This window comes from Acanthaster planci, linkage group LG06 (genome assembly GCF_054643075.1).
Source record: "Acanthaster planci isolate LZ-2023a linkage group LG06, COTS_SCS, whole genome shotgun sequence".
Lineage (NCBI taxonomy): Eukaryota > Metazoa > Echinodermata > Asteroidea > Valvatida > Acanthasteridae > Acanthaster > Acanthaster planci.
The window spans coordinates 22768245-22793345 of NC_141782.1; the positions used below are offsets into that span (position 1 = coordinate 22768245).

At 37.2% G+C, this 25101-nt stretch overlaps 2 protein-coding genes across 8 annotated transcripts in view; one reads left to right on the forward strand and one right to left on the reverse strand.

The window, feature by feature from the left end:
- Positions 1 to 25101, reverse strand: part of psmg2 (proteasome assembly chaperone 2) — a 112070-nt gene that overhangs the window by 74650 nt on the left and 12319 nt on the right. The gene's annotated exons all lie outside the window — the stretch shown is intronic.
- The window catches only part of LOC110980095 (adenylate cyclase type 2-like), a 94580-nt gene that overhangs the window by 59862 nt on the left and 9617 nt on the right, over positions 1 to 25101 (forward strand). For all 7 annotated transcript variants that reach the window (XM_087138335.1, XM_087138331.1, XM_087138334.1 and 4 more), the window contains 9 exons: positions 511 to 622; positions 10503 to 10630; positions 16990 to 17148; positions 17307 to 17439; positions 18082 to 18234; positions 19302 to 19360; positions 23709 to 23789; positions 24035 to 24104; positions 24784 to 24966. In XM_087138335.1, the coding sequence (XP_086994461.1) occupies positions 511 to 622; positions 10503 to 10630; positions 16990 to 17148; positions 17307 to 17439; positions 18082 to 18234; positions 19302 to 19360; positions 23709 to 23789; positions 24035 to 24104; positions 24784 to 24966 (1078 nt within the window). The remainder of the gene's footprint in view (positions 1 to 510; positions 623 to 10502; positions 10631 to 16989; positions 17149 to 17306; positions 17440 to 18081; positions 18235 to 19301; positions 19361 to 23708; positions 23790 to 24034; positions 24105 to 24783; positions 24967 to 25101) is intronic.

Below are 25101 nucleotides of genomic sequence, written 5' to 3' on the forward strand. Positions count from 1 at the left end.
GAAGTCAATCCATGATTTTTAAGGATGGATTTGAGCCAGGGAGATGTTAATTTATTTTGAACAGGAAAACGAGAGGGTGTGCTTTGGTTGGAACATTGTAACCCACTATGTGCTGCATGGGTTCAGATGCAGCTTTAATTGGCAGGATTTGCTGAACATGTATGACCAATTTCTGTTTGAATACATATAGTCTTCATGTGTGCACCATGCTAGTGCATGTACCCAGTTGTAATATGTTGCTATTTCTCTTGAAGCTGTCTGATCTTTGCCAGTGAGGGTGCCTTTCAGCTATAGGTTGACCGCACACACTTGCCTTTACATGTCCTCTTGCACAGTAAGATTCATTGTATTTTTAGACTGTTCATAACAAGAGACCACCGTTATCTGATTAGACCATGGTAGTTCAGATGGTTAATGTCAAATTTGAGGCTGTCCACAATCAAGCCTTTGGACAAGGAAGCGTGATTCCTTCGGTCGTTGACTTTTTCTGTCTTTTGTATTTCGATTCAGCATTCTCTATGCAGATATTGTTGGCTTCACAGCTCTTGCGAGTGAATGTTCTCCAGCCGAACTAGTCAAGACACTTAATGAACTCTTTGGGAGATTTGACAGTTTAGCTGAGGTAAGTGGTCACCATAGCAACTGGCTGAAAGATCAGACAGGATTTCTGTAATCCTTGAACTGCTCTTAATATTCCTGACAGGCTTCTCAGGAAAGTTTTAAATGCCGTAATAGCCTTTTTAGATTTGTCTTTTTGTATCAAACTTGAATCCATGGCATAAACCCAAATATATTGATGCACAGCAAATGTAACAGCGTTGGCAGTATATTGTGCCTTGAAATAAATTACACTGTAACCACGCCCAGTGTAAGTCCCTAGAGTGTTTTGTCTGAAGGATTGTGATCATCATCAGTTACTCTCTTGTCCTGGTTCTGTCAAAGAAATGAGTTATTTCAGGATCAGTCTTCAGGAAGTATTTCTTCATTTGTGCTTTTCAATCTATACTACATGTATGTAGTTGCCAAATGACCACAGCAATTCTGCTGATAATTGCAGTCATTATTCTGAAGTTATTTATGTTATGTACTGAGCACTGACAAAAGACTGGGACTAGATGCAGTGTAATCTGATAATTAAAGTGAAACAAAACCCGACCACACTTACAACAGATTTCAAAATCTGAAACAAGAGTTTTAGAGGTTTGTGATGGCACCATGCAAGGATATCTCTTTCTGAGTGTGTGTGGTTCGGAAAAGAACCGGAGGGTACTCAGAGCCACACATACTCAGAAAGAGATATCCTTGTTATGGTGCTACCGCATTCTTCTATAACTTACTTGCTACCCTTCACAGGCATGAAAAGCTTCAAAGCTCAAATGAGAGATTTATGGAACAGTGAATAGTTGCAAACAAAAGAGTAAATTAAAACATCAGAATGATTTGTAAGTAGTCAAGGTCCTTACACATTCTAATTGAATAATCTAAAGATTAAGACGTTGACTTTAATTGGGATACACCTGTTGCTAAATTATGAAGAAATCTCCCAAATCCTTAGCTACAACTTTCCAAACTTAGAACCAGTTTTGGAAATTTCTAGTTGATATTAAGTTCAAGCTTTGTCCCTCCCTATACATGTACATATACTATTGTAAAGGCATGGATGTACTCCTGAACGTTTCCCTCAGAATTTCTACAGAAAAACAATCAAAGCTTCAAGTAAATAGCTGGCCTGCAAAATATGCTAAAGGATTCTCTCCCCTAATCTCAATTTGGTCAAAAACATGCCAGTGGTGTCTGACACCTTGTGGTTTTTACATTTTAACATCCGTCTAATACATTTAAGGCTAGAGTGATGTATATGTGCCATTTTAGCCTTTAAAGCTAGCAGTGTGTGAATGGTGTGATTAGTGTCACTGATGTGCATTTCGAAACAGGAGGAAGGTTGGGGAATAAGAAGCAAGCAAGCAATAGGGCCATTAGGTACTTAAAAATAGATGAAGGCTGACAGGAGGTAAGAAAAGAAGAGGATGTATGGGTGGTTTGTGAGATGTGACATAGCAAGGACAAAGTGGTTGAGTGTAACTCGAATCTGAAGCTACAGAAGCTGTTAACAAGATAACAGAGACAATGGAGGCAGTGAATTTTGCTCTTTATCACAAATTAGGGCAATAAATGGATAAACATCACTGCCAATAGATTTTGTATGTGATCTCTACATAAATAGGGCAAAACAAAGGAGAGTTTCTTTGTTTCGTGAAGTCTGGATGGAAAAATATATAGGATCAAAAAATAAACAAATGTATAAATTCAAAAACCCAGATTCAGGTTAATAGCTTTGAGACTTGTGCTTCCCTTTCTCGTTTAATTGAGTACAAGTTTTGGAGCTAAAAAAGTAACTGATTCAATCCACATAAAGTTAAAATTTAGCTTATTTCATGGGAAATTATGCTGTTATGGCAAACATGGTTGTTCAGGTACGAGTAACTAGCTAATGTCACTTAGGCCTATTTCAACCAAGATGAATTAAGTTCACTGACACAAGTAATATTACTTTTTTGTTAGAACAAATCACCGTTGTGTAAGGACAAAGTGCTCCATGTACATCATAAAAGGGATCCTCTACTAGCAGTGGTAACTAACTGGCAGGTGAGAATTAACTGGGAGGTGGCAATTAACTGGCAGGCTGGTAATTAACTGGCAGGTGGCAATTACACCCAAACAGGCTATCACCTTAAAAAAAGCTTAGCAGACATGAAAACTTCAACATAAAGTATCTAACATAGAGCAAAGTGTTTTGACAAGGAAATGACAAGACCTTTACACAGAGTACAAGTCTGTAAGCTGTCCTAAATTAATGTTTTTGTGGAAATGTTATTCCCCCATAAAGAACATGTCAAGTGTGTTTGATTAGTTAAGGTATATCATGTCAATTTCTGACAAGCTTCTTGTTTGCCAATTTCTGGCAGGGAATAGAAAAATGAAATTACAGTCTTTACATTATTCAAGGTTCACTTCACAACGTAAGGTTTTTGAAGGAGAAGATTATATTTTTCATTTAATTATTTATACGTAAACCTGCACAAAGGCAGCACAGAGGTAGCATTCTGAGGATATCCTTAGGCAAATTCAAACTTCCCGGCCAATTGTAAAAGTGAAATCAGTTGTATTTCAGAGCTGGGTCTGCCTTTTGCAGTTCAGATTGTTTCGTGATTAGTATATGAATAGCAAGCTAATTGGTCCTTAGAGCAGCAGAGACTTAATAGGTTGATTTTGTCTGATAAGATGTTGCTTTAAACTTTCGCACTTAACCAAAGATTTGTTAAACTGCAGACTGATATTTTATACATTTATGAACTGAATCTAGAGGAGATGTCCATGTAATCAATAGATCATGCCTCAGTGGAAGGCTGATAATTTCAGTTTATGTGTTTCTGTTGCTTCTAGAATTTCTTCACCATTCCTCTTTTGGTGAATTTATACAAACCAGAGCTCAACCGTTAAAAATTCCATACATCAACTTGATTTGAATTTCTCTCATTTTCTGTCATGGGCTAAATATAGGAATATCACTGCCATTCTTCAAAGGCATGGATACATTGTAAATAATTGGTGTGTATTTTTAGAAGTGTGTGTTGAAAAAGTGCGGGATATGAATCACTCCTTGCATGATTTAAGACTTGTTTCAACTGAAAAAGTGCAACGCTCAATTATGTAAATAGCAGTGGTGCCTTGTGGTGTGTTTTGTTGACTGAAATAAAATAAATATCAAATGGCAGTGAAGCGAAACAAAATATATCAGACATCCCTCTGATAATTGGATCTGGTCCTCTGCCGTCAGACTGAAATGCTGAAAAGGGTCTAGTCTTCTATAAGAGGCTCATACCGTAAGAAAAGTAAGGATTCAAAATGTTTTACAACAGTTCTTTTTTCTCTTTTGCAAGGAACACTTTGGCTGAATGTATCATTTGTTTGGCATTTTTGCAGAGTCTGCAGAGGACTTATCTTTCATACATACATGACAATGCGAAGAAGTATTTGATAGAGATTTCCTTGGTTGATTGCTGTGGCTATGTTACACATGTACATGTACCTTGCCTTTCATACCTTGCCTTGGCCATCTAATGAAAAGTCCATTAGCCAATTGCTGGCTAAGCTTAATTTCTCAGTAGAATGGTTATTATGGTAACTGTTGTGAAGAAGAACAATTTTCTAGACTTGGAGATCCCAGTAGGTAACTAGTTTACATGCCTGGACATGCCATCCATGCATTAGACATGGCTTATTTGCTCAACTCTACCTGATGATGCTGCTCATCTTAGCCTTCTAAATTCCCTAAAGATGATCATCCATCCTTGTCCTGGCATCATCCAGCTTGGGATGTCTCTCCGTTGACTGAGAAATAACACACCTCGAGGGCGGTCACTGAGGTGGTATGCATAAGGAATAGGTTCATAAATGCCTAGCATGAATTGCCAGTAACACTCCACAAGTGACTTAATATATTGCCCTTTTGTAATTTATTGGGGCAAGGGGGGAAGAAAAGGGTAGATTGGATGCTTTGACTTAACACATTGATACCCTTTATGACATGCTGGCCCTTCGTTATAGCTCTTTTACATTAACACTGATGGAATGTCAGCCGGACTGGCTATCTGGCGGAATTTTTCGAGTTGTAGAGCAAGGTATTTCATTATTCATCTGACATGGGTAGAAGTTTGGGAGTGTGATACTGATCGGATTGAACAGATCTATGAAGCATTTCATTAAGAAATGACATGTTATATACACTCATCCCTGGTTCATATTGACATTTATATGGAAATGAATGCGCTTGCTTCATGTATTTTACCATGAAAGCATTAAGGTATGAAATAGACATCTGCATCATTAATTTGTTACAAGTTATGAGAGCCAAGCATAGGGAGTCCACATTGGCAGTGCTTATCCCAAAGTGAAAGAAAGGATCTAAATTGTATTTTGTTAAAACCCCCATGCCCTTTTTGCTAGGGACCCTCCTCAATCCTCCAGAATCCTCCAATTTGGGGGGTGAAAAAAATTGGATTCTCCTTCAATCCTTCCAAATCTGCTAAAATTTCTTGAAAATGTTACTTGGAGGTGTGCCTACTGCCTCAATCCTTCAAAATCCTCTGGCAATTCCTGTCATTATGTTGAGGCATTGCAAATGGCATTCTTGAGCAGTGCAGTTGATATCCAGCTGAATTCATGCATGACTGAGCAGGAACAACACAAGGTCTAACCCACGACCTTCACTCATGGCATCCTTCACAAACCGCCATGCACTTTTGACTTTCACCCTCAATCCTCCAAAATCCTCCAAAACCTCCCAAAGGATTTTGGAGGATTGAGGAAGGTTAGGGTTAGCTGTTGACTGGGATACCTGGCTCACTGTCAACCACCGGCACATTCTGGGGAGAAGTCATGCACAGATGGACCCAGGATGAAGCAGTTGGAGCCACACCCAAGTCATTTCTGTTTGCTTTGTGTTTGAGGTTGGAAACACAATTTGTTCTTGGAAAGTGCCATCAAGCCCATGGACACCTATTTTGAATCTTTCAATAAGATATGTCTCTGTCTTGTACATGTACGATAGCATACATGTTGTGTTCCCCGTGCATATTCTTATTCTGAGTGATTTTCTTCTGCTTTTGAAAACGAAATTTCCTTCCCACCTTTGCTTCATTCATTAACCTATATTATTCCCAAAATATTTTGACCTTGCTTTAGTTGTTTCTGAAACATGGACAGTTGTTATCCACTGTGATGACACAATCTGACCTACATGTACAATATAGGTTTTCTGTCATGGCCAGCAGTGCTCTGGTAAACATCATATTTCAACTTTACCTTTCACGCATGAACTGTAGAGGTGTGATGATGACCTCAGAGTTTGACCTCACCATTTGAACAGGGCCATTCAATGCTTAGTCCTGATGGAGAAGTGTGCATAACATTGTCAAGGGTACAACTCATTATACCATAAACTAGGCATCTTGAACATCCCGTCCAACATCCAACTATGTTAGCAAGTTTACGAGTCACTTTTGTCCTTGCCTGACAAGATGTGTGTGCAACAAATTGAAATGTGATGAAAACTTGATGCTGGCATTGAGTAAAACAAGTTTTGTCCAAGAGAGTTGTTGGAGTTGATGAAAGTCATGTTATACTGTACACATTCTGTAAAAGGTAAACTGAAAAATGCAGATACATGCATATGTAGCTTACTTTCATCCAAATTTGAAATACTGATTAATTCTCTATGGATTAATACCCTATGGAAAACGTGTATTCTACTTGTATGTACCAAACCATACATTTCTAAATCATTTCGTGTTGTCATTTCTTTGTTTTGTTTTGATTTGTTATTCACATACTATGAAGATGTTCAACTTTTATAGAGAGAGCTCTCCTGTAAATGAAACAAGTAAATCTTAAACGTCTTTGTGAAGACTAAGACATCTGAGCTATTATAAAGGAGACAGCTTGTTTCCCATTTGAATCTTAGGTTATACCCTATAAGAAAACACTGCTAGTTATGCACATATTTACCTTCTTTAGAAACAGGTCACTTCCTTCAAATTATTGGAATTGATGTATACGACTTGAGAATAGACCATAGGACAAGGGAAACTCTTGGTCTAGCTGAGTTAGGAAAAGACCATGAAACAAGGGAAGCTCCAGCCTTGTGTCTATTAAAACACCTGAATTGTTGAATTAAATTGACAAAAATCATCAACTGTCAGGGCAGTTGACAGCACTGGCAGTTATCAGCTGTGTAAATATTTGCTCAGCAGAAAATCAAGAAAGTTTCAGGGCCAGGGGACAACAATATCAAGCATGGATAATTTTTCTTCTTGTTTGTATCTTTGAGTTTATGTCATGTTTATCTACATTTCAAACAGAAATTTGCCAAACAACAAATTTTACATTTTTCAACATTTTATTTGGAACACTTTTTACATGTTTTTTTTTAATTTAAATGTGTTAAAAATGATTTTTGTCTCTATAAGTAAACATGTTCATTATTTTTTGGCTCACAACCTCTACATCTGTTCAACCAAGTTCATTTTTTCCAGCTGTTTACACACTTACAATGTTTATATTTCATTTTTGTTAAATAAAAATCAATGACTGGGAAATACCATACCAGATGTTCCTGTTTGTTTTGTCAAGATCAGCCTGTTTTTCCATAACAACTGTAAGATACTATATGGCAAACTATTCTGATAGAAATGCTATAACCAGGGTTTAGGTGTGTGTAAATCTGTTTTCCTTCTCATTGTTTGTTGTAACTAATAATTCAATGTTAATATAAGGCATATTACAGGCTCCCTTTGCCAATAAGGTAAACTGGGCCAGTTTAGGTGTCCTGGCATCCTTTTTCATCATTATGATATGCCACCTTTGAAGGGCTGAATCAGTGGAAACCAAGATGAAATGCACAGGGTTGCAATTACATCGGATAACAGAAAAAGGAATGGAAGTGTTCTCCAAGACAAGCCAACTTTATTAAAGCAAAAGAACATGTTTAAAAGCCCCAAGTGATTTCGTAATTAAGTATGGTGAGAGCAATTACACATGAACTGGCCAGTGATTGATAGTCAGCTAGTTGCATTTCTGTTAGTACTTTTTCTTTAGGTTAAGCCCCTAGCAGATTCATTCTGACCACAGTTGTCAATAAATTTGAAATGTTTTTTCAGCTGATGGCCTTTCTGAAAACCTGCTATTGCTTCAGTCATTCTAAATTCCTGTTTTATTCTGTCATTCTTATCCATTCTGGGTGGCTGAATGTGGGCATGTTTCTGGCACTGAAGAAAGAAATTGCCTGGGCAACACAGAATAATTTATGAAAAGCTTTGTATGAATCCCTCAGCTCACACCTCTCTTTACCAGAGGTGACATTTGTTTCCCTGGACTTGCAGTGGTTCAGTGCAACTAGCATGGATTGTCACTTTTAATAAATTTCTTGTTTAATACTAGATGAAGAAGTGGGCATTCTCTAGGCAAGAGTCATGTCCTTAAAGGAAAGCAGAAATATATAGATATCCGTATAAAAGGAAATACCAGTAAATCAAAGTTAATTGGTATTTTGAAATGTACATGTATGTACATGTAAGTGGTAATTTTTGCTCTTTTTACGCAAGTGATATGTTTTGAGAAAACGTTTTGCAAAGTGAGTATGAGAATGGATGTTAATCTGTCTGATTTCCTTGTTTTTTTGTTACCTGTTTGTACAAGCTCATGATGTAATTATTCAAAGTGGTATGGGGAATGTAGTGATTGTAAGGTTTAAAGAAGATGTGTTTTGTGTATTTTTGTTACCAAATGAAAAATAAACAGGAATATCAGTAAAAGCCAAGTTTAAATTGTTTTGGACATACAATTTGTAACATCTAATTCAGAAATGGTTCAGTTGAACTTTTAGCCAGATGGGGGTGTCTTTTGAAGTTTTTCATGTATGGATGTATACAACTACATTTGTAGTTTTTCAGTTTACCAAATATTGGATACCACATTTATACTAAACCCTAGTGACAGCCATTCATATTTGACACTTAGGTAAATGTCTTTTCAATTGCCAAATGGAGTTTTTGTCTGCACAGTCATGTTGCATGCATGAGTTTAGTTTGTGAGATAGTTCTCCCAAGTGGGTATCATTGCAAATCATTGTAATGCAAAATGACTGTTACCATGGAAATGCATCCTTGGCGAGCACATTATTTTTTTCATGTATTCTGTCTGATATTTTCATGATATGCAGCTAGACTCCCTGCAACTTCCCTTTTTATGATTTTCTGATAATGGCACAGGCACTGCAGCCTCACCTGCACAGGTATGCAACACTACATGGTAATGTCCCTCCTCTTCTACCCCCCCCCCCCGTATGGTTGTTAGATTGTTTCCTGCATCACAGCAGTCAGACCTGGATGGCTGAACAAATTTGGAAGTCCATGCATCAATAGGAAAGCAATCTTTTTGCAATTTAGACACCTAAGGGCCTTCACTTTCCAGCCATCGGGCAGCATTTATCAGGTGTCTCTCAGAATTTTGGCCAGTGTCCTATACCAATGGGATTATGACTACATGTATGTGAATGTTGATCAGCACCACCTTCCATTTGTCTAATATGTGAACAGGATATCCTCATGTATGAGTTATTTGAAACACCTGTCACAAATTAAATCTTATACTTGGACATGCAGCATCCTGTATTGTTAAACAGAGTTCTGAAAATGTTCCTCTTAATAAGAAAGTGAATGGTTTGGGGAATGAATTTGAGTCAATATTGCTGCTCTTGCTGGTAAATGTGCAACCTGTTCAGAAAATCAGAAATTTCTGTTGAGTGTTTGTGATCAAGTATGTGCTCTCAAGTATGTAAAGATACAGTTGAAAATCTTCCTTTATTTTTTCTAATTTCATGAGGTCTGCTTGCATCAGACATATGCTGATGAAGAATGTCAACAAGTATGTCTTAAAATGAGACACGTTTTGGGGTTGTTGGGAAAGATTTTAATCTTGAAACCTAAGTCGTGTTTTCCCAGAGGCTTTGACAAGTAATGAGAAATAGAATTCAATTAGATGAAGTCAGTGACAGGCTTGTTGCATGTTATGAGTTACGAGGATTCAAATGTCATCGTTCTGATGCAAAGGTAACAAAAAATTCTTCCAAGAACAGTTGGGAATAATGAAAATAATATGCACAAGGCAGGACGTGAAATGTAGACATGATTCTTTTTAAAAGCTGAAGAACCTCAAAACAATGACATGTGCCAAACAACAAATTAACATGTGAAGGGAGGGCAAAGTAAAGGGATGGGGCTTAGAAATCATTTTGTTGTTTCTTTTTCCATCTTAGAAAATGGATAGTTGTTGGATTGGTATACTACAATCCATTATCCTGGTTGGTTTTGAAGTATAAAACTCGGTCAAAACACTTTACGTGGAAGGTCTCTTGTAAGAAAAAGATTACGTGCTTTGACCCCAACCCTCCTCAATCCTCCAAAATCCTTTGGGCAGTTTTGAAGGATTTTGGAAGATTGAGGGAGAATCCAATTTTTTTCACCCCCCAAATTGGAGGATTCTGGAGGATTGAGGAGGGTTCCTAGCAAAAAGGGCCTAGGGGGTTAGGGTTAAATGTCTTCACAAAACTTTATAGTTCTGATGCACGGGTCCTTCACAGCTATAACATATCTAATCCTTTTTGTTTTGCAGGTCCAAATGCAATAACATGTACCCCTGGTCAGTTATTATTGATTAGCATATGCTAAGTAGAAAACTTGGGTGAATTTGGCCTAGCTTTATAAGAAGGTTCTGAATACTTGACTATTTCAACCACTGTGTATTCTTGCTTGGACTCTTGTCAACCATACCTCTTGATTACTTTGCATCAGATTTCATTTACAAAACATTGCTCTCAATTATTAATGCTGCCGGGTTTTTTTTGTTTTTTTTTAAGGTTTTTCATCTTTTTGATTTCTGTGCAGCAATTTGATTGTATGCGGATCAAGATTCTTGGGGACTGTTACTACTGTGTGTCTGGCCTACCCATCTCTAGACCCACCCATGCTTGCAACTGTGTGGAGATGGGGCTGTGTATGTGCGAAGCTATCAAGTAAGTAATTAGCAGTATGGACAAGATACATGTTATGTGGTCAGATTTAGATGATGAATCTTCACCTACTTTGGACCTGAAAATCAACTTGAAAACCTCATAATTTATGGAAGTCAGAGCTTGAACGTGAACAGTCCCAGTTCCTCAAACTGTTGGAGGATTCAGGATTGTTGGGACTGACTGTTTTCTTGCTTTGGTATCTTTTTGAAGATACCAGGTTGAAGGAATCAATTGTAACATAAATGGTTATAACCCAACACATGTAATGCATGGCTTTGTGTTACATTCATGGATGTAACACATGTTGGAAATACATTACTGTTTTCTTTCTAATGTAATGCCAGAGTGAGCAATTTCCTGAAAAATACTGTCAGTTTTAATTATTCTCAAACCCTAAAGATGGACTAAAGAAGAGGAGACACGTACTGTAGCCATTATTCCATTCTCAGAATCCAATTTGTGGTTGCTAGATGTCTGGTAATGCTCTTAACAGGCATTTTCTCAGCTGTCACATCATGTGAAAATTGCTAGAATTGCAATTAGTGAACCGTGTGCTAGATCAAACTGACTGTAATAAACTACCCTCCGGATAATGATCGACCCTTCCACTCCACCTGATCAAATTACATCGTGGATTAAGCTTTGTAAGACATGCATAACATCCAGTACAGGACAAAAAAAGGTGTGTATAGTGGGGATTTGCCTTGTACCGTGACAGACTGTCACTTGGGGAGTGTTATACAAATGCGCCAGCTTTGTCAAATGGAATTTTGTTGACATGTTCTCAACATTTTTTGTGCCAAAATACCTGGAGGGCACACATGCCAATAGTAAAAGCAAACTTTTGAGTAATCAGATTATTTCAATTCATATGAAGGATCATGCAGAGGCATTTTTGTGAATGTGAGCTTTGAAAAATAGAGGCCAGAGTGTCCGAGCTGGAGGCCTAAAGTGTTGAAAGTGGAAGTGTAGTGTTGAAATTAAGGACCAAGGATAAAAAATGGAGGACCAGAGTGTGTGAAATGTGAAGGCGTAGACGGTGTTAAAATGAAGGACCGAGGATTTAAGTGGGGATTTAAGTGTCTAAAATGGAGAACTAAAGTATAGAAATAGAGATCCAAGGTATCTGAAATGGAGGTGTGAAGTGTTGAAATGGTGCAGCAACATACTAAAATGTAGGATCAGTTATTTCTGTGGAGGACGATGGATGACTGCCGTGTTAAAATGGAGAGCTGAAATGTCTAACATACAACACTCAATTGCCATTTTAAATAATTTTCCCTGAATGGTAAGCTTTAGTCATTGGTAGAGTCATCTCATTTCTCTAAAATGACAATGGTAATCAGCCTTTGCTCTGTAAGAATACCAAGAAAGGTTGGAATTTGTGCCTTTGTGGTCATACATGTACATCCTAAACACTTCATTAGTGTGCATCCTTGTATGTCATCTGTGCACTGTCATGCAGAAAATGTGATTTACATATTAAATCGCATGAGGTTTAGAACACAAGTCTTGGTCATTCTTCCAACTTCTTGTGCACATTTAGCGGAGCATATCTGTCCTTTAAGGATATAAGCAATCAAATAACATGGTTAAATGAATGAATATTTTGGCTTGAGGAAATTTGAGACTGAGTTACCACAGAGCTTATGCAGGACAAACAAATTGAACTTTTCATTTCATGCTCTTTCATTAAAATCCAGAGAAATAATATCAAGGAAAATATGAAAACAAATTCAGCTTGAATGGTTTTAAAAAAGCTGTTCAGGGTATAATTTTAAGGTTTCTCCCCATTTTCAAGTCTTTATAACAACTTCTTTTAATTTGTCAGTGGTTAATACGTTCCCCTCCTTTACCAATCTTCGAAGGTGTACATGTGAGAAATATTTGTCTTCCGATTTAAAGTCATTTGCTGTCTCTACACTCTAAAATGAAGAAGCAAATTAAGGTGAAATAATCAAATGGAGTGCTCTGTCAAAGAAGTAGTCAGCAACTTTAAAATTACCAAGTCTAAGACATTGCGTTTAATCCAAACTAAACAGCCTACAGTTATAACAGTCACTCTGTACTACCTCAGCATTGCTCCTCTTGCTACAACTGCCTCCAGCCCCATCTCTAGTTTCCATCTGCGTTATTTTTGGATGCCTTCCAAAATGATATTGTTTCATATCATACATCGAGGTAGGTATTAGTATTTTAATTGTCACTGTAACCTTACACTGCAGTTTTGATGTTATCTTTGGGCTTGAATGTGTCGGAGGGCATTAGCCTGGGGAATGTTAAATTACCACTTACATGTCAGCTTGTTATGTTGAGTGTGTTGGAAATGTACATGTACAGGTACATAGCAGCCAATGACATAGATGCCCTAATAGTTTGTGCTGAATCCATATGTTATCAAACATAGATAAATTGCAGATCAGATGGATGTATACAATATACAAAAATTGAATTTTATTGAAAATTAGCATTTTAAATCATTTACAATTCATTGGGGTGAAATGTTTATATTCTTTCCAGCTAATTGGCACTTCTTGCTAATGTTGCTGTTCCAGTTGCTGCTGATTGTGATACTACCAGCAGTGCTATTGGTTCCGTGCATGAATGCTAGAGGGCACTTTGAGTTTTGTACCCAACACACACTACATACATTCACTGGCTTGTACATGCACATGCATCCAAATGAAGACGTTCCGACGGGACCGTGTGTCGGACGGTTCTCACAAAGGAACATGGCGTCCCAACGGGAACATTTCAACCGTTCGAAATTATGAGACACTGTCTTATATAATTTTGTTTGAGATGTCCAAATATGCTGCAGATGTTGTTTCTTTATACTCATAGCTGCAAATTGATTGAGTGGTATAAATTTGTTCTATATATCTCAAATGACACAGCAAATTGCTTTTGACATTATGCAGTGTTTTAAAATTAGCCTGCATTCATAAACATCTCAGACAGTCTCCCAATTTGACAACATGCAACTTGACTGTGTACTAACATTTGATAATGCCTGCTAAGAAGTGATATGCCCACTGCGTAAATCACACGGTGGCACCTGGATACAAGACAGTTTTATCAATTCTGGTTGGTCAAGAGCCTCTGTGTGCAAGCAGCTTGCCAAGCACTCCCCAATTGCACAATTTGCACAGGAATATTCCATAAAATGGACTCGGTAAATGAAATGGACAGGAAAATGAAAGTGAAATTGTAGAACAAAATTGCTGGAAATCCATCACATAATGACTTCTTTTGACTCTCTGACTAAAAAGGCATTTGTGAATGAGAATAAATATGTGCTTGGCCAGTCTGAAACTAATATTTAAGACCAGCTTAAGAGACTGAAAACTGATAATGCCCTCACCTGCAGCTCAGGCATGAGTTGCATCCATTCTCCAGAGCCAGTCTTAAAAGTACATTTAAAAATATTTTTAAAATATTTTTGAAATATTTAAAATATATTTTTCAAACATATTTATTCCCTCATTAAAATTGTCTGTTATGCTCTTCAGTTTTGCTTCGTCCCAGTTCAGATGTTGAGAGCCATTTTTAGTTTAACTCTAGTTTCTAAGGAGCATGTGTGGACAAAAGACTTATAGAGGTTCATTAAGTCTGAAAGCTGGTTTTGAAAACTTGTGCCTTCAATAGAGATTTGTTTTATTATCATTGTTCATGTATACCAGTCACAATTGTCCTAATGACCAAAATAGTCAAATATATTTCTTCTTGTGCTACAACATCAGTAGCCGAGCAAAATTGGTACCAGTATGGCTGAATTGATGATTACGTATAATTATGAAATAGTGGCGACTGTTGGAGTCAAGCTTGGTTTAAAATGTACTTTTATTTATAATAATGCTGGTAGTATAAAGCTGCATATCCAAAAATAGCAATTCATGCATTGCACAATCATTGCTTTCCTTATGTACATGTATGTAATGCACACTTGTACATGTACTTTACTCCTGGGGTCAGCAATTTGTTTGAGTCATGTTTTCTTGGTGGATGAGTTCGCTGAGTATGTTTTTGAAGTGTCATGCTGCACACACCCCATGGTGAGATACTTCAAGTCAATTACCTCTCTGCTTCTTCTGAGTGCTCTCTAGAAAGGTTCTACTGTGGTTTAGCCCTTAGGGATAAGAGTCCTAGGGAGGCAAATGTGTCCTCCTGGCAAAAGGAAATGAGTAGGATTATAGAAATGATGTATGAACCTGCTGTAGGCAAAACAAAATCTTTAAGTGCTTTAATTGTGTGTGTATGAGGACAGAACACAAAGGAAACAAAGGAAGTACATGTATCTGAGAACTCAGTGGCCAATCTTTTGTTCAATTCTGTCCTCTATGGTGTAAGTGCCTACGGATTTGTCTAGGATAGAGTGTTGCAACGTGTAGGAATGATGGGATGTATGATGCCTTATTCTCTGTCGCAGAGTACGTGATTGTTAATGTTGATTGATATATCTACACTGTTCATTATTTAATATTGAAGTATGAATAGTAAAAGAAGATGCTATATATAAAAACATGAGGATCACTACTGTCCTTTTCATCGAAGTATTCAGTGTGAGTGTGATTCAAGAATCAAGCTGATCCAGTGTATGCTTAAAAAGAATCTAATCTGATTCAAGTTAGTCTGTCACCACATCCTTTCAAATATTTCATCTGCAATGCTTAATGGAAAACTTTTGAGATGCTTCGTGGCGCCAAATGCATCAGTCCCATTATCAGTCTACTACTGTTTGCGTCATTCTGAGCATATACATACACATTAGCTTGCGCAATAGCGGGCTGGTTACATGGAACCAGTATATTTGCTGCGATCTAGCATCTCAAAGTCTCTCATTGGCCAACTTAACCTGTTATGACAAACGTATGAATGTTGTGCAATGATAGAAGGATGACATCATAAGAAAGTTAAGATTATTGACATGCATATGCAGGTGCACTTTACAACAGATGTCATCATTCTTAGTGTGAAGATAACAGGTATGCCACAAATCAGTGAAATCAACCTGTGTTTAACTTGATTTTCACATAATCCCAGACTTAAAATTTAACTACAAAAGGGTCATGTGCACTAATAAAATGAGACGATGGAAGAATCTCAGGAAGCAGGATGAAAGAATGACCAGATAAGCAAGTGCTCATGATTAATGGCCTGAAATTTGTTTTTAGTGCTCCATTTTCCATCCCAAATTGATGACATTGTTCCAATTTTACAGGGTGCACAAAGAAGTGCAGTATATGTAGATCATTAATTTCACATTTTCAGGTATGCGTAGGTGCCAACAATAAGTAAAGTAACTTCTGTTTAGTGTAGTTGAGTGAGAGACCTTTCAATTTATGAGAAGAGTCTCAATGCTCAAGGACTATTTGGACAGGTTATTCTGTTAAGATGCAACATTTATTACATGTATAATGTGCATGTATGCCCAGAAATTATTTCCTATCTAACTAATGAGGCAGTAAGTTGACTGATAGTAAAATCTTTAGCCTCACCCTACCTTTGGCCGAGATTGTTCCAGCTCTGATCATTTCGAGAGCAATTGATGTTCTGTTCTTATTTGTGCATTCATCAAACACACTTATTCTGTCACGATGAACACCCTTCTTTGATTGGTCACGCTGGTCATTGCCTTTTGACTCTTGCATTGACTAAATTATATTTTGTTTGCCATCACTGAGGACTTTGACCCATTCAAATGAGGCTTTGTGTATAGTTGCTGGTTAAAATGTCATGAAGATCAAACTTTGGGATTGAATTACCGGTATTAATGAAAAAAAAACCTGTTGTGGGTAGTACATTCAATAATGACATCAGTTTGCATAATAAATTTGTATAATATGTATACATGTGTAGAGTATTCTCATCACAAAATCAAAATTTTTGAATGAAATAGTTATTTAGCATCTTACGCATATTTCTGTGTGTTACCTGCATGCAGTACGACATAGGTTGATGGATGTTATTGTCCTCAGGCAAACTTGAATTCTCAGTTCTGATTGGTTGATCCATGGCAACAAACAGTGTGATATATAACCGTATTGTACAGTTCATATCAAACCCTGCGTATTTAAATGCGCTGTTTTAACACAATGTATTGCGCTATTTTTATGTGCAATCATAAGCATATGATAGTGATATGAGATCCAGTGGAATCATGAAGCTCCTCCTGCAGGTTAGCTACAGAATACTATTTAATTATATCTCACCCGCAAGTTAAAAACTAAATTCGAACAGACCTTCATTTTTTGGCTATTCTTTGGTTAACCTTCTGTGTGTTGAAAACTCAATTTACAATTGTAAACCAAACAGACCTTCATTTTTTGGGTATTCTTTCTTTAAATTTCTGTGTTTAGAACAGTTAAGGAAGCCACTGGCGTCAATGTCAACATGAGAGTTGGAGTTCATACTGGAAATGTACTGTGTGGAGTCCTTGGACTCAAGAAATGGCAGTATGATGTATGGTCACATGATGTCAGTCTAGCCAATCACATGGAGAGTTGTGGAGAGCCTGGGTAAGACCTTAAATATGTAGCATTCTTCTTGTATGTGTACATGTAGCTGAAATACTGGACTCTGATGGTCATTTTTAGCAAAGCATTTAACAAGATTTTCTGTGCGGCATAAAACTTACATGTAAAACATATTCCTTCCCGCAATTCTAATTTTGTAGAAGAGTTCATATCACCCAGGCGACACTAGACAACCTGAATGGTAAATATGAAGTGGAACCAGCACATGGTCAGCAACGAAGCGATTATCTGAGTGAACAGAATATAGAAACATTCTTTATCATTGACCCAAAGGTAAGCTTGTTTCAATTGCTTGTTGTTAATGGTGTGTCAGTGGCATTTTGAAGTGTGTTCAGAGAGATAATGATTCACATTGCTCAGGAGAAAATAATATTGATGTAAATATGGGTGAATAGACAGCATAAATGTACATGATGATTACAGGTGAGCAGGACTATTGACATACAGGTACATTAGAAAGCCAGCCCATGAAATACATGTAGGAAGCGTCATGGATAATCCAGAGTATGATGTGGACAGCTTGAATAAGCAATAAGAATTCATAAGAATATGATATTAAAACAAAACCTACAAAGAGTGCATAGATAGGCCAAGTGTTCTGAATATTAAAGCATTCCTGTTTTAATAATTCAAAATGGAGAATGGAAGGAAGAGTTTGTATACAAAAATAGTTTTTACTGTTGGAAGTCACAAGAATTGTCTAAACCTATTCAGGGGTATAAAAGAGTGAAAGATACAAGAGTGTTGAAAGTATTCATTCTCCAAAAGAAGGCATGCGGGTAGTACTATACAGAGTGTAGAAATATGGTCGACTCTGGAGTAAAGTAATTTAGGTATTTTGGAAGAATAATGCAAGAACATTTATGCGTGACAGTTGTGAGTTATAGCTTTCTCTGTTGTTCTCTCTCTTGTCAGTCCAAGGAGGATATCCTTGACACTGAGAATAATGTCCAGGAAACCAGAGGGCGCCCTTCAAAGAAACTTGCACATTACTTGGAGAGTTGGGGTGCAGACAAGCCGTTTGCAAACAATGAGAGGGTTCAGTTACCCAAGACTGTCGGTGTGTCGGTAAGTTTGTATAGAACTAAGGAATAAAAATTACATCTCCTTTTCACTGTATTTTTAGTTCAGATTTGAATTAAGCAATTTTCGGCTTTTTGAAGTGCGATTTAATTTTAATGTTCTATCCCAATTTTGGTAGAGATGTATTTTGATGATTCTGGATTGTCTGATTCTTAGGGCCAGTTTGTTTAACATGGATCTGAACCTCAATCAGTGATCCTATCCCTGGTTTGCTTCATCTATTAGGTGGGTTTTGAGGTTAGTGAACTAGGGTTACATGGATGTGAACCTCAATCAGTGATCCTATCCCTGGTTTGCTTCATCTATTAGGTGGGTTTTGAGGTTAGTGAACTAGGGTTACATGGATGTGAACCTCAATCAGTGATCCTATCGCTGGTTCGCTTCATCTATTAGGTGGGTTTTGAGGTTAGTGAACTAGGGTTACATGGATGTGAACCTCAATCAGTGATCCTATCGCTGGTTCGCTTCATCTATTAGGTGGGTTTTGAGGTTAGTGAACTAGGGTTACATGGATCTGAACCTCGATCAGTGATCCTATCGCTGGTTCGCTTCATCTATTAGGTGGGTTTTGAGGTTAGTGAACTAGGGTTACATGGATGTGAACCTCAATCAGTGATCCTATCGCTGGTTCGCTTCATCTATTAGATGGGTTTTGAGGTTAGTGAACTAGGGTTACATGGATGTGAACCTCGATCAGTGATCCTATCGCTGGTTCGCTTCATCTATTAGGTGGGTTTTGAGGTTAGTGAACTAGGGTTACATGGATCTGAACCTCGATCAGTGATCCTATCGCTGGTTCGCTTCATCTATTAGGTGGGTTTTGAGGTTAGTGAACTAGGGTTACATGGATCTGAACCTCGATCAGTGATCCTATCGCTGGTTCGCTTCATCTATTAGATGGGTTTTGAGGTTAGTGAACTAGTGATGCATCATTGATCTCAATCCAGATCTGCGTGAAACAAATTGGCCCAGAGTCTTGGATCAAGATCCTTTGTTAAGTTAAAAATGAAGTTTTTGTTGAGTTGCCTAAAAATCTTTTCATTTTGCTGCAGGGTATTTTTGCTGTTAATTGTTGCTTGTTCCCATTCACTCCTGTGGACCATAACACAAGGTAAATTAATTCAATCAATTAAAATTAAATTGATTCCTCTGATCGTTTATACCAATTCCTCTGTTCAATTATACCAAAAAATAAAGAGTCATAAATTCAATGAAAATTGAAGTAGAGTCATGGAATGAGATGAGTGTATATGTGTTATCCAGTTTGGTTTTTATATCTACTGGTAGGCTTTCAACTCTTAACGCTATGTTAAATCTACTGCTTAAAAGTCGAGCCATCTTGTGTCGTAATCTGACAGTTCAATTGTTGTCCATTACGAATTTCTCCCATTTAAAAATCTTTCAAATCTCCACATCCTTTTCGAAGAAAAGATTAATGACAGCATGTCTCCTTGGGGATATAGGTATCTATCCAATCACTCAACATCTAACCAATCCAGACTTGCCTGTACAGGTGGTCAGTCTATTGACTTGGCATTGCCCCACCAATGACTATGCCACAGAACCACAGGTCAACCATGGGCCAGATAAGTTCTAGCTGCAGTGAATGGCTCCTCTGGGAGTATTTTACACAAACTGGTCACAGAAAATTATAATAAGGGGGAAAAAGTGGCCTACATTTACATGTACACAGTAAAAGAGTTTACCAGTACATGTGTACACAACACTTGTGTAAATACACGTACATTGTACATGCACAATGCAAATACACTTTGTAGAAGTACTGCCTGTGTGTTCTGGGATCCCATCTCGAGTAGGGATGCTACATACATTGTCCCAAGTACTTTTTGCTGGGTTCTGAAAAATATAGGTCTATTATGTACAAGTTTATAGGTTTCTACAAGGTATGAACATTTTCCTTTTCCTTTGTATTTACACTTTCAATTGTCTATTTTATTCAAGGTGTTTGTGGGGATGGAGTGGGATGGTGTTCATTTGCCCTTGTATATTTCAAATGGTCTCAACAATTCTTTCATGTTTGTATAGATTTTTGATGCTGCATTTTTCGAATAACACACCAATGTTGATTCGACTCCATAAAACCACAAAATAAACAAGTATTTTACTCAAATTCAACTAATTTTTTTTATTTTGAAAGAATAAAAGTGGATAGTATAGCTTCACTAATATTTACAAAATCAGAGATGTGACATAAACACACTTAATTGAGGATGCAAAACCATACAGCAAATGTGAGTCCTATTTGACAGTTTTACCAAATTGGAAATAAATTACAACTAGGGAATAATGAACTTCATTTAGTTACAGTGGCGTAACTAGGGTGCCACAGCTGAGGGGGCACCTGGGGGTGCACAATTTTTTTCAGGGGGCACTGAAAATAATTGAACTAGGTATATATATTATTTATTTCAAAGCTTCAAAGGGGGGGGTTGCACCCGGAGCACGGGCCTCTGTTGGGGGGGGGACGTGCACCCCTGTGCCCCCCTGTAGTTACGCCACTGTTTAGGCATGTAGAACTGACAAAAGACTCCGAACACTTTAAACTAATATAGTAATACCAGTTTAAGAAAACAAAGTGTGTTGTCTTTGTAAGATGTATATAAATTGGTGAACTATTAAAAATTTTGTCACAGAAACAGTTTCTGTAGCACATCAGTATAATTAATCAAGAAACACGAGAACATAATAATAACCAGTTTTATATAGCACCTTTAACTAACAAAAACTGACAAAAAAAAAGAACGTGGCTGTACAAAATTGAAGCACAATACACAAACAACACACCTGAATTATCTTAATTAATACTAGAACAAACAAGTTATATAACCATAACCAATCTGAGGTAGTTCGGATGACAATCACTGTCACACATAATGCATAATATTGAGCATTTTAACAGATTGTCCTGATTTACCTCTTATCCTTCTCTGTTTTTTTACTGAGGCTTGTCATACGGGATTTTTTTACTGAAGTGTTTGTCACAATATGTTGGTTGCTGATTAATTTTTCCCGAATAGTTTGTTAAGTTTAGTAAGTTCTATTCCATAACTGGATATCTCTGGTGTATGGCCTCTCTTACAATATCTGGCATTTTCTTTGAATTGATTACTGCTTGTTCGTTGACAAGGATATGGTACTTTACATTGCCTGGCCCTTAGTGTGGGTGGTTCATCATGGGATAGTGGCAGGACGACTGGGGAACCATTTGTTTCTTCACTCTTAAAGTAAAACCATATTTATATGACTTATTAGCAAATACATGTAGATGAATGCACGTTTCTTTCAATATCCTGTACAGTCAACAGCACTTTAAGACTTATATTTTCTCTACATTAATCTCATAATACTTTTTTATGTTGCTTTTTCGTTTTCCTCTTTTTCATTGGTTGTTCATTGGAATCAGTACTTTCTGTTAAAGGAAATCCCAAAACACAATATAAACATCAACAAAATAGTCAATATTTAGGAGTCATGACAAAAATCAACAACAAATTGCATTCTGAGTTTTTAAATGTATTAAAAATGCATTTGCAGATTACTTCTGTGTATAGAGTCCAAACAGATTTCATTAACTAATATAAAGATAACAGAAAACATATCCAAATAGTTAAATTAAATCAAACACTAGAGTCACCTTGTTATCAAATTGCTCTCCTGGTTGTGAAAACTGGGTTTCCACAGAAAACTACATTTCATGACTTTTCCAGGATTTTTTAGGAATGAGAAGCTTAAAAAATGCATGACCAAGATGTATGTAGGAAACCCTAAAACATTTATCTGAGTAATCTTTACCTGAAAAAGGAAATGTTTTCAAGGTTTACTGCAGTTCCATCTTGCAGGACAAAGGTCCTTTTGAAGGGATCCACTGTTAGAATAGTGCCATTGTGTCCATCACTTGTTTCAACCTAGTCCCCTTGCTCTCAAAAACTGTACTGCTTCCTTTTACACTTTTGTGACAGTGATTTTTTTTGTGGCTTGCCTGCGGTTTTCTGTAACAAAGATATATGATATTTGTTGGCTGTAATGCTCACCCATGTGAAACTGTAAAATATTCAAAGGTAGAAGTCTGTGATTTATGAAGACGGGACGACTTTTCAAATATCTTTCTAGGGTTTTATGGCATTTCATTACATCAACAGGTAACAATTTTTTACATGTACCACAGAAAACTTGCCTACCGCAAATATTCCGATTTACTAATCCTTCCTAAGTGGGTTCTTTTTCAGAAACATGTACAGTGCATTTACAAGGAAATAACAAATTTGTTATTTATTCATTAATTCTTTGTACTAGTACCGGTATCTTTTGGAAATACATATTAATTTTTAAATCATATTGCTTTCGGATATACCGGTAGACCAGCAACTGAATGTTAAAATGGAAGATGAGCATGTTACTTACGTCTCTGATGATACTCTTCATAGGGAGGTACTGGATGTCTTACGGAACGTTCATCCACCCAGATATCATGCCCAGTATATCCAATAAAACTCGCTAGGTATGACCATTCTTCATCTTTGACTACTTTAGCTGCACACCATCTTCCCAACTCATCGAATGCCTGGACGCGACTTCCAACTGAGAATTTTCCTGTCATTTTGCCTTCTTTAGAAACTGAACATTTTGAGAACTGCACCAAGGCAGTAAAATGATGGATGATGAAGATGAGGAAATCACCTTAACCTGGCCCTTATATGGCAGCCAATTTACTCTTGGAGACTCCATCATGAAAGGAAAAAAGGCCTCAAAATATTTCATTTTAACTGATGACACAATTATCTCGTTGATTTTCTGACTGCAAATGATTACTTTGTTACAAATTGCTTTTTTATACTGCACCAAACAATGAACTCTAAATTCTTATTTTTTGATTTTCATATCACTACGCACTGACTGAGCATCAAGCCAGCGATCAATCCAGCAATGAATGACCACAACCAGCAAAGGATGACATAAATCTGTCATTCACTTTGTACCAAGGACTGGTACCTTTGGCAGAGGTCAAAAGCATAGGACTACTGGTTTATCACCACAAGGGGGCAATAAAAATTGTCCACTGGGGAAAGCTGTCATTTCAGAATGGATGTGTTCTTTCCGAGTTAGAGAGGTCTAACTCGGATTCGTTTAAATGGGAGAAATTCGTAATGCTATTTTTCAGATCAAGTCTCACTTTTCTTGGCAGTATTATTGTTGCATTGTTATGTCACCAATGTCTTGCATTGTTCTGTTTGTGTCATGTTATGGAATAGTTTGGAATGAGCTGTGAACAATTAGGAGGAAGTTGTAGAAGCAACTAAGAAAATTGAACAAGTTGTCCTTATATCCTAAATATTAGACACTTTTCAATTGTGTGAATAAATAAAGACATACTTCTTAAGCAATATTCCTTTCTTTCATGAGTTCCCAGTTTGTATGACTGTTTGTTTTTGTGGTAATAGAATGAAGAAGCAGACAGTTGTGTTCGATAGGCGAGTTAATGAAAGGATGTTGCAAGCCATTGAGTCAATCAACACAGAGAAGTAAGTACAATCCTTTCAGGTCAAGGGTCATCCTATTAGCTATTCGTTCAGGTTCAAAGTTCAGAGTATTTGCAATTAGTCATGTCAGGATTAAGGTGGTTGTGTTATATCTGAGGGGCACATTATGAATCTTGAGGATTTACACGTTCTTGAAAATTGTCTAATAAAATGGATGAACCTGTTATCATTTTTCCCATGATGTAAGACATTTGATTTATAACGACTCACTTTTTTCTCTTATGAAGGCCTTGGTCACGGTCAGATGACTTCCACAGAGGAACAATGTTCTTCCGAAAAGCAAGCTTTGAAAAGAAGGTTAGTGAAAAATGTGAAGTTTTTTAGTGACTAAACTCCCTGCCAAATTTTTGAATAGTAAGGATTGCATTCTAAGAACTTCTCCTTCTGGTTTCTAAGGTGGAATTGGTGGGTTCTATTCCAACCTAGTCACTTCCTCTTATTCTGTGACTCATCAGGTTGCAATGTAATTTCAAATCTGTTACTATTGCCACACAGCATGTATGAGTTCACTGACTTTCATTCATGTATGATCTGTAAAAGTTGATCCTAAGAAATTGAGAGGTTCATTTCTAAGGTGATGTGAACTCCTGTGCACTAGCAGGGGCAAATCTTTCTCTGTAAAATGTTGGTACTGAAAACTATCAGACAAACCAAAGCATGCCTCTTGGAATACCTCACCGGCATGTTACTACATGTAACTCTGTTATCCAGCCCTGCCTTGGTAGGCCCCCTATGTGTCCATATTCTCTCAACAAAGACATTGCCAATTGGGGGAAAACACCATTGCAGTTTAGGTGAGCTCAGTTGGTACAGTGCTGGTACATGTATGGTATTGTGGAGGTTTCAAGTTCCAATCCTCTTGGAATAGCTCATAACCTTACTGAGTGAATATTCTTCCCACACTGTTTATGTGTCTTTTGAATTTTCTTTGTAGCCAGTTTTTTAATTTTTGTAACCTTTGTGATATCTCCTTCAGTTTGCCTGCATTCGAGACCCATCCTTCAAGTATTACATTGCCTGCGTGTGCGTGATGTTCAGCTTCATTTTAATCTCCCAGTTCCTCACCCAACCTCGGAGCATTCTGTTAATTGTCTCATTCAGTGTTGCTACCATGGTGCTCCTGTTTGTACTATTTATCGGTATGGCTGAACAGTTCAAGGTGAGGTGAAAATTGGCTACAAATCACTTTAGAAAAGCAATTCAGAAAAATTAGTCAAATGTGAGGTTGTTTCTTTTGTTTTGTGAGAACATGGTCAGGCCTATCAGGGAAATCCTGAATTTCTTGCAAGGCCTC